This window comes from Anomaloglossus baeobatrachus, chromosome 7 (assembly GCF_048569485.1).
Source record: "Anomaloglossus baeobatrachus isolate aAnoBae1 chromosome 7, aAnoBae1.hap1, whole genome shotgun sequence".
NCBI lineage: Eukaryota > Metazoa > Chordata > Amphibia > Anura > Aromobatidae > Anomaloglossus > Anomaloglossus baeobatrachus.
In genome coordinates this window covers 22,340,411-22,355,526 of record NC_134359.1, presented here as the reverse complement: position 1 = coordinate 22,355,526, position 15,116 = coordinate 22,340,411, and the positions used below count along the sequence as shown (strand labels likewise).

At 49.4% G+C, this 15,116-nt stretch overlaps 1 protein-coding gene across 1 annotated transcript in view; it reads right to left on the bottom strand.

The window, feature by feature from the left end:
* Nucleotides 1–767: 767 nt before the first annotated feature.
* The window catches only part of RAB3GAP1 (RAB3 GTPase activating protein catalytic subunit 1), a 168,947-nt gene continuing 154,598 nt past the window's right edge, over nt 768–15,116 (bottom strand). Inside the window, 8 exon segments of the mRNA XM_075317143.1 lie at nt 768–2,909; nt 4,376–4,396; nt 5,318–5,420; nt 6,894–7,009; nt 7,095–7,198; nt 7,288–7,384; nt 11,929–12,156; nt 14,077–14,214. Of these exon segments, the coding sequence (XP_075173258.1) occupies nt 2,673–2,909; nt 4,376–4,396; nt 5,318–5,420; nt 6,894–7,009; nt 7,095–7,198; nt 7,288–7,384; nt 11,929–12,156; nt 14,077–14,214 (1,044 nt within the window). The 3' untranslated portion in view covers nt 768–2,672.

Below are 15,116 nucleotides of genomic sequence, written 5' to 3'. Positions count from 1 at the left end.
CAGGATATGGGTGGACACACTGTATGTAGGTGCGGTGTATACAGGATATGGGTGGACACACTGTATGTAGGTGCGGTGTATACAGGATATGGGTGGACACACTGTATGTAGGTGCGGTGTATACAGGATATGGGTGGACACACTGTAGACTGCAGCCGAGCCTCCTGTGGACGGCTTCACTTGCTCTAATTTTGGGGTCTTGTTCCCTGGGAAAGCTCCCCCCCGAGGACTGTCTGCAGATGACTTGCGGGTCTTGTCAGTCTTTCTATCCTCACGTTGTTTCTGTAGCCCAGAGACACAATCTTGACAGACTCTATAGACCCAGGGATCAGGCTCTATGATCGATCAATATCCTGCACCGAGCAGCTTCTGTAATATAAACTATCGACAAAAGCTGCAATGAGAGCGAGATAATGGAGAAAAGCAGATAAAAGGTGCAGCCATCCCTGCAGCATATCTCACAGAAAAAGGAACCTGCTGCAGAGCATCACCACCGGCCGAATCAACAGAGAATGACCCCAAAATCTACGCTCACAGTATCTCTCATATTCGTCCATAGTTCGGCCTTTCCAGAATTCTCCTTTTCTACGTCGGACACAAGCTCCCCACCAGCAGCAGCTTTTCCCCAGCTTTCTACAGATCCAGAATGGCACACATCATTATGTTCTGCTCTCAGGAGGCTCCGGATGGAGATGCAGCGCTCTGCATAGTACACAATATAACAATGATGGAGACCTCGTGTCGTCTGGACAATGGACGCTGGAGGAGACTATTGCACACAAGGGTTTATTTTGCAGACAAAGTGAAGATAATAAATGTTCAAAATAAAACCGCACCAAAGCCCTGGAGCCGGCGCAGTGACAAATGTACGTGATCCAGGACACCGCAACCATTCAGAGATAGGAAATAAGTCGGATCGGGCCTGTGCCGAAAACGGGGCAGTGACCCAATGCCTGAGGAGACGTGAAAATATCAGCAGCAAAGACTGAATGCCCATCCACTGCCTGCCGGTAACGTGTAAATTACAGCACCTGAGCTCTGCCACGGGACACTGCGCCCCTGGACCTGAGCTCCGCCCCAAGAAACTGCGCCCCTGGACCTGAGCTCCACCCCCAAGACACTAGACCCCCTGGACCTGAGCTCCACCCCCTGAGACACTACAGCCATGGACCTGAGCTCCACCCCCAAGACACTAGACCCCCTGGACCTGAGCTCCACCCCCTGAGACACTACAGCCATGGATCTGAGCTCCACCCCCCGAGACACTACACCCCTGGACCTGAGCTCCGCCCCAAGAAACTGCACCCCTGGACCTGAGCTCCTTCGCAGGACACTGCACCCCTGGACTTGAGCTCCACCCCCGAGACACTAGACCCCTGGACCTAGGTTCCACCCCCCGAGACACTAGAACCCTGGACCTGAGCTCCACCCCCAAGACACTGCACCTAAACTCCACCCTGGGACATTGCGCTCTGGGAACTGAGCTCCACCCCAAGACACTGTGCCCCTGGACCTGAGATCCTTCATGGGACACTGCACCCCTGGACCTGAGCTCCTTCGCGGGACGCTTTGCCCCTGGACCTGAGCTTCACCCCAAGACACTACTCCCCTGGACCTGAGATCCACCCGAGACACCACCTAAACTCCACCCTGGGACACTGCGTTCCGGGACCTAAACTCCACCCTGGGACACTGCGTTCCGGGACCTAAACTCCACCCTGGGACACTGCGTTCCGGGACCTAAACTCCACCCTGGGACACTGCGTTCCGGGACCTAAACTCCACCCTGGGACACTGCGTTCCGGGACCTAAACTCCACCCTGGCACACTGCGTTCCGGGGCCTGAGCTTCACCCTGGGACACTGTACCCCTGGACTTGGACACAGACAACCTTCTTGCTTGGTTTTTCTGGAGACAACTCCAGGTTTTGACCTTGCTGCAGTGACATCTATACACTTCATCTCCATCTGTTGCTGCACCCAGAAAAGACCCCACGTATCTAACAAATTCCCTGGGGGCCGGGGTTTATTCCAGAATTTCATTCCTCAAGTTGGCACGTACTCCATTATAAAAACAGGGGAATAGGATGAGGGACAGTACATAACACTAAGATTTCGGGGATAGCCGACAACATCAGAACAGGTCCCGCCACCCTCCCAGAGGTCCCACCATATGGGGCAGATTAAAGGGGTGTGAGATACTTATCAAATACATTTGCTAAAATTTATTAAAGTAGCCAAATATTGTAAAAAGCAACCCTCAACGCTGGGGATCCATTTAATTTGGCAGAGGACATGGAGGCGAATACTCACATTACAGCCACTGATCTCTATGGGGGAGGGGGGTGGACACAATAACCGTAGATGGACGGGCGCTGAGACATCAGTGACCTCTGCAGAGCATCGCATATTCCCAGAATTAAGGAGACATCTCTAGATTTGGGTGAAGGACAATCCACGATTCCTTCACAATGAACAGAGACCAAGTCATCTTACAAGGAGCCCCCAGCACTGACTGCTCAGTGTCCTGAAGATAAACCCCCTCAATTTTGGGGATTGCACAGATGAAATGCAAACAGCGATCGCACTAACAAGCGGAGGAGTCGCCCTATTATTTTGATCACGGGCCACATTAGCCGTCACCCGACTACGACGTGGTCTAGCGTGAGGACTTTAGAAGAAGGACGTGTCCGAGGAGAAGGCTCCGGCGAGCCTGAAGTCCTCCTTGGTGAGGACGCTGTACATGCGCTGGGGCAGGGCCTTGGAGTAGGGGGCTGGTCTGGATACGGTGGTGCGCAGGATGACTTCACGGCCAGCGGGGGAGGGGAAGTCTGTTCCGGACAGCAGCTTCTTGTCATCTGACGTGCTCGACTTCTTGGGCTCTTCGTCCATCGGGGCCATCATTGCCACCTGAAACATAAAGACAATCCTCATCACAAGCATGGCCACGGCTGAGACTACGGCCTCATAGGACATGGGCATGAAGGACTCATCAGTGTCGGTCTATGCTCACAATGAGAGAGACAAGAGGGGTACAAGTGTGACACATCACGGGTCTGTGGGATTTTCCTCCACCGTTCTCTAAGTGACAACAGTTCCCAGAGATTTGGGGGGGGGGGGGCGGGTGTCGCACATTGGGCATAATGTACTAGCATGAAAAGCTGAATCCTTATTTCCTGAAACCAAAAAAAAACCAAAACTCAACTGCACCTGCAAACAAGTGTGAACGGGTGCAAGATGCTATGACTACAATTTACATAAACAAAAGAATACAGCAGCCTCTGTAAGCACTAAGATATATACACATACAATGTATGGAATTTATACTGCATTAATGCTATATGGGATATACCTACAAAAATTAAGGTACTTAGTGCATAAATTGGCCAAATGATGTGAGCCCATCAACCACGGCAAGGTGACTTTTCTTTGATGGGACCCTATACTACTGTCATGCCTCTCCTGTGTAAAAGCCTACAAATGCATGGTCACGTAGGATTCGGCACTAATTAGAAACACACCCTTGGGCTGATGGGGAGGAGAGAAGAGTCTGAAAAGGAGGCAGTCAACACCTCCAATAACATACAAAAAACTGACCAGCACCTGCAAGCACGTGTGAACAGGTGCAAACTGCTATGACTACATAATGCAGAGTGCTGCTGTATTCTTTTGTTGGTGTATCATGTATCCTAGCAGTTTGCACCTGTTCACACTCGCTCGCTGGTCAGTTTTTTGTAGTATATTATTGGAGATGCTGTCTGCCTCCTTTTCTGACTTTGCTCGTCTCCCATCAGCCCAATGGTGTTTTAATTAGTGCTGGATCCTACCCGGCCATAAATTTGTAGGCTTTTAGCCCAGGAGAGATATAACATAAGGATAGGATCCTATCAAAGAAAGGTCACCTTGCCGTGGTTGATGGGCTCACATCAATTGGCCAATTTATGCACTAATTACCCTCAGTTTTTTCAGTATATTCCATATAGCATTAATGCAGTATAAGTTCATACCTTATGTGTTTGCACATATCTTCGCGCTTACAGAGACTGCAGTATTCTTTTGTGTTCCTTATTTCCTGGAGCAGCGCCACCTCTATCCACAGGCTGTGTCTGGTATTGCAGCTTCTTGTCAGCTGGAAATGTAGTCCTGGCTACCTGAGACGTAGCGTGGCGGAGGACAGGGTCTGTGGTCACCGGACTTTTCACCTCAATATCGTGAGAGGTGGCCCCTTATACGGTGGCGGTTACATTGTTAGTAAATGTTAGTGAGAAGCTTTAGGTGACGCCCCGGGTGGGGGTGGGTAAGTATGTGCCCCCGTCCTCCGCTCATTACACACAAGTCATGGGGTGAGGAAATGAGGCAAAAATTCTGGATGTTACCTCATCAGAAGATTCAGTCAGCTTGAGAAAGGAAACCGGGGTAAGAGATAGAAACACAGTCAAGCCGAGGATGGCTACGAGAGGTTAGACAAACAGTTTAGTACATGCAGCATGACATTACGCACAGGTATGGACGCCATGATGATGGGGGGAGGGGGATGGAGGCTACACGATACAGAGGACACCAATACCCATGTCTATCGAGAGGGTTCACTGCCAAAAGCCCCTTCTCCAGCGACGCACCCTGCCCGTCCCCCAAAGTTGATGTGATGTCATCCTGTGATGTCATCACTTCTACTGAGTACATATACCTGGATATCGGGGGCTTCCCAGGGATATAAACTGATTACGGACTCTCAGAATAGACCCTTAGTGTATTATCGGTGGGGTCTTACAGTCAGGACCCCTTAGGGGGCACCGGTGCATGTACGATGTTCCTGCGGGTCAGCTCCCCCCCCCATCAGAACACTTATGTTTCGGTCCCATCGCTCTTCTATGGGGACTGTCAGAGCTTTGCTGATAAGGATTCAGCAGTTTGGTGTTTACCGTCGGCCCCTTTTGTTTCCCCTGCGGTGATAAGCGGCGTTTGGCGGCTGCTCATCTCCCCACGTGTCTGTATAGATGGTGATGAGACGCGACTATCTATACAATAGGTAATCGCTCTCTGACATGGACCGATGGCGGCGGCTTGTTTTCCTTTTCGCATGTTTGTCCTGAGTACGGAAGCGAGACAAAAGCCGCTGCCTATTTATTGTGTCTCCCCGTCTCCGACAAGAGGCAGGATGTCTGCGCCCGGCCCCGCGGTGCGAGATAATGAGAGGACATTAATCACACGCAGAAAACAAGGTGTCCTTACAGCCTCCTCCGACGTGGAGCAAGATAACGCGTGTCGCCCAGGCGCCACTCCGCCCGTGTTCTCCGTTATTACAGCCCCGGACTCACCCGCTGAGCGTTGACAAACATCTTGTGGATGATGCTTCCGGCCGGACCCCTGCACGCTCCGATGATTGGCACCTCCGGCTCCTCCAGGAGACAACTCACAAACCTGTCACCGTGAGGAGATCACAACATCGGTGATGACAGCAAAGAACAGCGGAGAGAGGAACGCAACGTATGGAGACTGACGGGCGAGCGACTATCACCACCCTATAGATCCCGCCACCCACAAAAAAACATCCGCCGTCGTCTGCTGCACACTTTGTATTTAGCTGCTTCTAGTTATATCTGTTTCTGGGGAAGTTATAACTAATATGGCGCCATGTGTCCTCCCCAACTTTCCCACACTCCTGAATGGCAACAGCTCTGTATTCAGGTCTCCTGCGCAATGGGGGAATAAAGCCGCATTCACACAGGAGTTTACAATGTGATTCTGCTGCAAAATCCACACGGGAAAAAAAAAAAATAGCTGAAAATTGTCTTTGTCTAAACTTTCTAATGATTTCAAAAGGAAAAATCTTGCCTCCAGTGCACACGGCGCGGCTTTTATCCACTACGTCTATTTTTCAGGTGCTTCAAATAAAAAAAATTGCTACAAATTTGACCATTGAGGCTGAAAAGGAAACTCTCCATACACAAAAAAGTCAAAATCTGCACCCCTACCCCAAAAAACTGTCTAAATCTGCACCCATCCCCCCCAAAAAAACTGCCTAAATCTGTGCCCCCCAAAAAAACTGTCTAAATCTGTGCCCCTCCCCCAAAAATACTGTCTAAATATGTGCCTTTCCTCCCAAAAAATTGTCTAAATCTGCACCCCTCCCCCCAAAAAACTGTCTAAATCTGCACCCCTGCCCCAAAAAAACTGTCCAAATCTGTGCATCTCTCTCCAAAAAAACCCTTGTGTTTGATGCTGCTTTTAAACGTGGATTTTTCAAAAAAATCCACATAACAATCCTCTTGTAATGGTGGCTGCACGGGTGGTCACCTAGGTTCCCCAGAAATCGATATAACCTACAGAGGGGCCAAATGGAAACTTAAAGGGATGATCTAGGATTAGAAAAACATGTCTGCTTCCTTTTAAAACCGCGCCATCCTGGTCCACAGTTTGCCTGCGGTATTGCACGTTGCGCTTTTCTCAGCCTATGGATGGGCGTGTTGCAGGTTTTGGAAGGAAGAATCCACGTATTTCCCAATATAGATATATTAAAGGAAACGGCATTTAGACCTAGAGATCGGGAAAACGATTTGCAGGACCCTGGTCCTCCGGCCTCAATGGTAGTCCGTTAGCGCTGGACCAGAGGTCCCCGAACCTCCTCCCGCCGGCCGGCATTCTGGGTGCCTCTGTGACTTGTATTTCTGCTTTACACTATGTGGTCGCAGGGCTGATAAATCACTAGAGGCGCCAACTGCTGGCAGTTAGAGGAGGTTCGCACAACTCTGGTTTGGTGTCTATGGACTATCAACGTGGCCACCAAGGACCTGTGAATCGTTTTGCCAAGAACCCTTTTATTTTTAATGGCTGGCACTGAAGATCTGCGCAGCCTCATCCGTGACTGTAGGTGGCGCTCTGCGTCATAAATACTTCTCTAGATCTTCCTTCTCCTCGGCGTTGTCACATCGGTCCGTCCCGAATTTTGTCTTCAGGGACCGGGCTCTGGCGATAGTGGCCTCCACATTAATGATCTGGCTGATGATATCCTGGGAAAGAGGACAAGAAGAAACCAGTGAACCCCACGAAATCTGGGGAGACCCCACCGCCCCTCACAGGCCTCTGCTCACACACCTCCAGCTTCTTGTCTTCGGGGCTGGGGAAGCGCAGAACTTTACTGGAATGAGAGATGATGCGTCTTATCGATGACTTCACGGATGGAATATCTTCCACTATTTCTGTAGAAAAATCAGAGGACGTGAGAACAACGGCCATCATCTGCAGGGAAGATACGAGGTCGTATGATATGGGGGAGGATTAGAGTCACCTTCGTCTTTGACCTTGAGGAGAGCGGCATGGATGACGCACGGGAGGAGATGGCGGGTCAGGTCCGCGGGTTTCTGGACGGCCAAGTAATGGAGAACCTAAAGTGTAAGGGTTAGAGGATCATTCCCACCGGCCACAGACCCACAAGTCTCCACCATATGACCCCTACAGGGTCCACATACGGGGTAATCCTGACCCTCCAGCCTTAGGTAAATATGACAGAGGGGAGTGTAACTACAAAAGGTGCAGGGGTAACAATAGCACCCAAGCCCTGGAGACTAGGGGGCCCCAAAAGACCCTTGGGCCTATAGAAAAAAAGACCACTACAATTAAAGATTTGCAATAATCGGGGGCCCCATTGGTGCTTTTACATTTGGGCCCATAAGGTTCAAGTTACAGCTCTGATGTCACATTTCTCTGATCGCTGGTGGTACAGCTGAACTGGAAACTTGAGCTCTGGAACCCATAGAACAGGGGACAGCGGCCCCCGTCCTGCACAGAGCAGAGGTGCACATGCTCTACCTCTGCTCCATTCATTGTCTATGGGACTGCCGATTACAAGGTCATTTTCTGGCAGTCCAATAGACAATGAATGGAGTAAAGGCCAAGCATGTGCACCTCTGCTCTGTGCAGGAAGAGGCATGCTCAGTTTCTACTCCATTCACTGTCTATGGTACTGCCGGTTAGAAGGTCATTTGTGGCCATCCCATAGACAATGAATGGAGCGGAGTCTGAGCATGTGTACCTCTGCTCTGTGCAGGATAGGGCATGCTTGGCCTCTGCTCCATTCTTTGTCTATGGGACTGCCAATAACAAGGCCATTTCTGGAAGTCCAATAGACAATGAATGGAGTAAAGGCCGAGCATGGGTACCTCTGCTCCGTGCAGGAAGAGGCATGCTCATTTTCTACTCCATTCATTGTCTATGGGACTGCCAATAACAAGGCCATTTCTGGAAGTCCAATAGACAATGAATGGAGTAAAGGCCGATCATGTGTACCTCTGCTCCGTGCAGGAAGAGGCATGCTCAGTTTCTACTCCATTCATTGTCTATGGGACTGCCAATTACAAGGCCATTTCTGGTTGTTCCATAGACAATGAATAGAGTGGAGGCTGAGCATGTGCATCGCCGCTCCTTGTAGGATGGCGCTGAATCTCGGGATCAATGGGGATCTCAGTGGCCGGACCCACAGAGACAAGTTTTCCTCAGTCCAATGGATAAGTAATAGATTTTCTGGAATTTTTTTCCAGAATTAATGTTTCTCTTATTCTGGTCGGGTCACTTTAATTACATTATACATTGTATCATCTGCGTCTCGGGGCAGAGGATGCTCCTGAATCAAGTTTCCAGAGAAATGTAAAGTTGCTGCGATCCGCGGCTCCGGTGTCTGGAGGTGCCGACCCCTCCTCGCTGTGTTACCGCTCGGCACAGACAGGACTAAGCGGCCGACTTTACAATCTTCGGATGAGGGCGAGGAGCGGCTTATGCCGAGGCTGCGGAATCAGCGGCTGAACAATGCGGCTTCATTCTCCTCGAGACGCTGTCATGGAAACCAGAGCGGTCGCTGCATCTTCTTAAGTACATTTATATTTATTGCTTTAGAAAAACAAACTATAAATAAAGGAAATGGAGACGAAGCGGCAGAAAAACCCGAGTCTACGCCAGTGATAATCCGGGAGGGGAGAAGGAAGGGTAAATCCACTGGATCCGATCATAAAAGGATGAATCACAAAGAAGATCAGGTCTAAGAATCCGAAGACAAAGCAGCGGCGACAGCGCACTGACCAGGAGCGTCCTAGAGAAGAAGCCGTCCACCGCACATCCTGCATTATGCTCCAGAGCTGCACTCACTATTCTGCTAGTGCAGTCACTGTGTACATACATTACATTACTAATCCTGAGTTACCTCCTGTATTATGCTCCAGAGCTGCACTCACTATTCTGCTAGTGCAGTCACTGTAATCCTGAGTTAGCTCCTGTATTATACCCCAGAGCTGCACTCACTATTCTGCTGGTGCAGTCACTGTGTACATACATTACATTACTGATCCTGAGTTACCTTCTGTACTATACTCCAGAGCTGCACTCACTATTCTGCTAGTGCAGTCACTGTGTACATACATTACATTTCTAATCATGAGTTACCTCTTGTATTATACTCCAGAGCTGCACTCACTATTCTGACGGTGCAGTCATTGTGTACATACATTACATTACTGATCCTGAGTTACCTCCTGTATTAAACCCCAGAGCTGCACTCACTATTCTGCTGGAGCAGTCATTGTGAACATACATTACATTACTGATCCTGAGTTACCTCCTGTACTATACTCCAGAGCTGCACTCACTATTCTGCTGGTGCAGTCACTGTGTACATACATTACTGGTTCTGAGTTACCTCCTGTATTATACTTCAGAGCTGCACTCACTATTCTGCTGGTGCAGTCACTGTGTACATACATTACATTACTAATCCTGAGTTACCTCCTGTATTATACTCCAGAGCTGCACTCACTATTCTGCCGGTGCAGTCATTGTGTACATACATTACTGATCCTGAGTTACATCCTGTATTATACTCCAGAGCTGCACTCACTAGTCTGCTGGAGCAGTCACTGTGTACATACATTACATTACTGATCCTGAGTTACCTTCTGTATTATACACCAGAGCTGCACTCACTATTCTGCTGCTGCAGTCACGGTGTACATACATTACATTACTGATCCTGAGTTACATCCTGTATTATACTCCAGAGCTGCACTCACTATTCTGCTGGTGCAGTCATTGTGTACATACATTACATTACTGATCCTGTATTATATTCCAGAGCTGCACTCACTATTCTGCTGGTGCAGTCATTGTGTACATACATTACATTACTGATCCTGTATTATACTCCAGAGCTGCACTCACTATTCTGCTGGTGCAGTCACTGTGTACATACATTACATTACTGATCCTGAGTTACCTCCTGTATTATACTCCAGAGCTGCACTCACTATTCTGCTGGTGCAGTCACGGTGTACATACATTAGATTACTGATCCTGAGTTACCTCCTGTATTATACTCCAGAGCTGCACTCACTATTCTGCTGGTGCAGTCATTGTGTACATACATTACATTACTGATCCTGTATTATATTCCAGAGCTGCACTCACTATTCTGCTGGTGCAGTCATTGTGTACATACATTACATTACTGATCCTGTATTATACTCCAGAGCTGCACTCACTATTCTGCTGGTGCAGTCACTGTGTACATACATTACATTACTGATCCTGAGTTACCTCCTGTATTATACTCCAGAGCTGCACTCACTATTCTGCTGGTGCAGTCACGGTGTACATACATTACATTACTGATCCGGAGTTACCTCCTGTATTATACTCCAGAGCTGCACTCACTATTCTGCTGGTGCAGTCACGGTGTACATACATTACATTACTGATCCTGAGTTACCTCCTGTATTATACTCCAGAGCTGCACTCACTATTCTGCTGGTGCAGTCATTGTGTACATACATTACATTACTGATCCTGTATTATATTCCAGAGCTGCACTCACTATTCTGCTGGTGCAGTCATTGTGTACATACATTACATTACTGATCCTGTATTATACTCCAGAGCTGCACTCACTATTCTGCTGGTGCAGTCACTGTGTACATACATTACTGATCCCGTGTTACATGCAGAGCTGCAGATTCAATATGGGGGAATAGGATCAGGCAGTTGGATTTTGATATGTCTGATCCCTTCTCTATGGAGATAGGAGGTCTCTGGCAGCTTTTTCTTTCTCCTCAGCGGTGAGGACACATGCACGCTTGGCCGGAGTGAGTGTGCATGTGTGTGCGGCAGGACGAGAGGAATGGCCGCTGTCCGACATTACTTGTTATGTTCTCATCCTTCCTGTGCTATAAATCTCTGACATGAAAAATGGAGGATTCAGGCGACTTCCAGATAATTAATTACCGCTGAGTGGGGGAGGGGAGGTCTGTGCACACCAAATAACAATAAAAGGTCAGTGGTGGTTATCGCAGGAGAGGAGCCGTCACAGTGTTACTGATGGGCATAGAGGAGACAGCGGCGGCAGAAATCAATGCGGATGAAGCCAGCGGTCACATCAGTCCTTACAGGGAAATGTTCCGCCATCTTCCTATACAGAGGGGTGAACCGCCCCCCTCCCCCGCTGATCCCGGATCACTAACGCTAATACCAGGGGCACCGAGCTCCGAATTCAAGGGATTTTCACCTTTCTTAAAGGGATTGTTTATAACTTTGAATTTGGTGACATATTGTAAAACCATAGATTGGTGGGGGTCCGAATGTACACGGTATCCAGAACTGGACAGCACAGCGCCACCCACTGTGTAGTGGCCGCTCTCAGATACTGCAAGTCAGATCCCATTAATAGGCACAGAAGTGCAGTACCGGAGTATGGCCACTAGTTGTGCTGTTCTGGCTCCGTGCACTGTGTACATTTGGCAGGAGCTGCATACAGCTGATTGGTGGGGGTCCGGGGTATGGGGGTCCTTATGTGTCGTAAGCACAGTTGATCAATAGTTAAATCCTGAAAACCCCTTTAATTCTCACTTTAAGTAGCGTCCCTTTAACAGGAATAAGACTTTAGACTTCTCACCTTTTCTGCCTCCTTAGTGTCGTCAAACAGTCTGCGCTGGCGGCGTGCGGGCGCGGGTCTGGCCGTCTCCCAGGCTTCCACCCACATGTTATTGGGGATCTTCATCCTGGCGCTCAGTTCCCCTTTGATGACTCTGTTGCCACTTTCATCCTCCGCTTCCTCCTCGATGTAGTCCCGCGGGGAGTACCACCTGACAAAGTCTTCCAGGCAGCAGCCGGGGTTGGCAGCCTACGGAAGAGCAGTCATACAAGTCACCGGGGAGGAAAATCGCACGTCTGCAGAACCGCTGCGCGGCCGGGGTGATATCTGCGGGGGGCTCATCGCACACGCCGGCCGGCGGAGCACCTGATAGCAGAAATATCAACCAAGCAGAGAATGCCGCCCGATATCTGCTGCAAACTCCACCAGATAAAGCGTCAGCACAAGTCTGCCTCATCCTGGAACTTTGTTACAATGTGTCAGCGCAGATAGCAACAGTCTGACGTCACAGCGATGGAACAGGGTCAGCTAAAGACCCCCCAAATACAGCACAAGGGGTAATGGGGCTTCCCAACTCTCATCATCTGTCACAAGGGAGATGGATCGGGCATGCTGAATTACAACATGCTCAATCCTTTTATTTTCAATGCCGCTAAACCAGCGAACAAAGTGTCCTGCAGTGGCTTTCTCCTCTCTTGCTCAGTCAGATTGAGCGTGCATATGTATGTGGCAGTCAGGAGAGATTGTTGACACATGGCTATGGAAGGTTATCTGTACTTAAAGGGGATGTTCAGGACTGTGACCTTAGGGTAGGTCATGGGGGAGTCTGATAGTCAGGATCCCCACTGACCAGTGATTAGTCACGGAGCTGGAACAACCACTGCAAAAAGTGTCCGGCAGTCTCTTGCTCAGTCAGATTGAGCGTGCATATGTATGTGGCAGTCGGGAGAGGTTGCTGTCAGTTGAACACATGACTATGGAAGGTATTGGGCGGCACAATGGCTCAGTGGTTAGCACTGCAGTCTTGTGGTGGCTCAGTGGTTAGCATTTCAGTCTTGTGGTGGCTCAGTGGTTAGCAATGCAGTCTTGTGGTGGCTCAGTGGTTAGCACTGCAGTCTTGTGGTGGCTCAGTGGTTAGCACTGCAGTCTTGTGGTGGCTCAGTGGTTAGCACTGCACTCTTGTGGTGGCTTAGTGGGTAGCACTGCAGTCTTGTGGTGGCTCAGTGGTTAGCACTGCAGTCTTGCAGCGCTGGGGTCCTTGGTTCAAATCCCACCAAGGACACCATCTGCAAGGAGTTTGTATGTTCTCCCCGTGTTTGCGTGGGTTTCCTCCGGGTTCTCTGGTTTCCTCCCACACTCCAAAAACATACAGATAGGGACTCCAGACTGTGAGCCCCAATGGGGACAGTGATTGGGGCTAGTGATGCTGATGTATGTAAAGCGCTGTGGAATTAATAGCGCTATATAAGTGAATATTATTATTATTATTATCTGTACTTAAAGGGGATGTCCAGGACTGCATCCTTAGGGTAGGTCATGGGGGGAGTTTGATAGTCAGGATCCCCATGGATCAGCGGGGAACAACCACAGCTCTGTACACTGTGTAGTGGTCGTTCTCAGGTACTGCAGCTCCGCTCCTATTCACTTCAATGAGAGTGAGCTGCAGATCGGAGGACGGCCACCGCACAGTGAATGGAGCAGAGCTATTCTGGTTCTGTACACGGTGTACAAGATTAAAGGGGGCACCAGGTGTAAGACCCCCACTGATCTATAATTCCAGATCATCAATATCACAGTCACCTTTAATATTGGATTTGTGGGGGTCCGACCTCGATTACACACTGATATCTGGGAATAAAGGTTGATCGTGCTAATAAAGTAGAGCGTCGCCCCATTTCTCCCCCTCAGCCATACTCCTGACCGTGTGGCCTGAAGCGATGCGGCGCTGGTGCCAAAGGTCAGGCAATAAAGGTAGAACTATATCCATGTACTGTAATGAAACAGCGCCCCCAGTGGCCAAGACTGAGATCGCCATAAGTTTCCACCGTAGGGCATGTGAGGACAGATTTGCAGGTCCTGACGTGAAGACCCCCTATGTATAATGTGGGACCCCATTCACTGACACATTATACTCCGCTCCTTGTAAATCAGCTGATGCATCAGAAATACCTTGAAGGATTCCATGTCTGACAGCAAGCAGGCGCTCTGCATCCGGGCCCGGAGGTGCGCCCCTTCTGCCGAGGTCCCCAGCTTAGCCAGGACCTCAGACTGTTCCTCCAGCAGGTCTTCAGTCATAGGTGCCGGCTCCTGAAATAGCCAAAATAAGCAGAAGTGAGTCATTGCTGCGGCAGCGTTTCCTGCGGCTTGCGCTCCCGGAGGATTTTACGCCTGGTAACATGAGGCACTCGAGGATCTCACATTAGGCGGCTCGGGCAGCGCGCCACTGTCTGCTGCTAACAAAGGGATCGCTGCTGTGACTAGTGGATGAGGGCGAGGACACGGGGACTGGTCAAAAAAGATGCGACATTCCTGGTCTGTGACGCAATCTGCGACTTCACCGAACTGTCATATACAGCGGCTGAAATAAGTATTGAACACGTCATTAATATTCTAAGTATATTTCTAAACATGCTATTCACATGAATTTCTCACCTGATGTCAGTAACAACCCATCCAATCCACACAGGCAGAGAAAGTAAACCATAGATGTCCATAAATAAAAGTGATGTAATAATGAGAAATGACACAGGGAAAAAGTATTGAACACGTTACTGACATGTATTTAAAGGGAACCTGTCATCAGAAATTTTGCACTAAACCTAAACGTTTCCCCCTCTGCAGCTCCTGGGCTGCATTTTAGCAAGGTTCCTGTTGTTCTTGTGCCCCCTTTCTGACCAAAATAAAGACTTTGTAAAGTGGTACCTTTTTGTATTCAGATCTTGATAATGGTACACGGGGGCGGGCTCTCTGGTGTCCGTTAGTCGGCCTCCTGTCCCTTTAGGCCGTCCCCCCATCGCGCAATTTCAAAGAGGTGACGTGAGTTAAGCTGGCCAGCGCTTGCGCAGAACGGTGGAGGCGGCGGTGAAAGCGCGATAACGAGATTATGGGCGGGTACTTGCTGATGACAATCACAGCGCCGCCCATAATCTTGCGCATGCGCAACACGTCACCAGCGGTCACACTGTGCACAATGCACAGTCCCGCGAGAG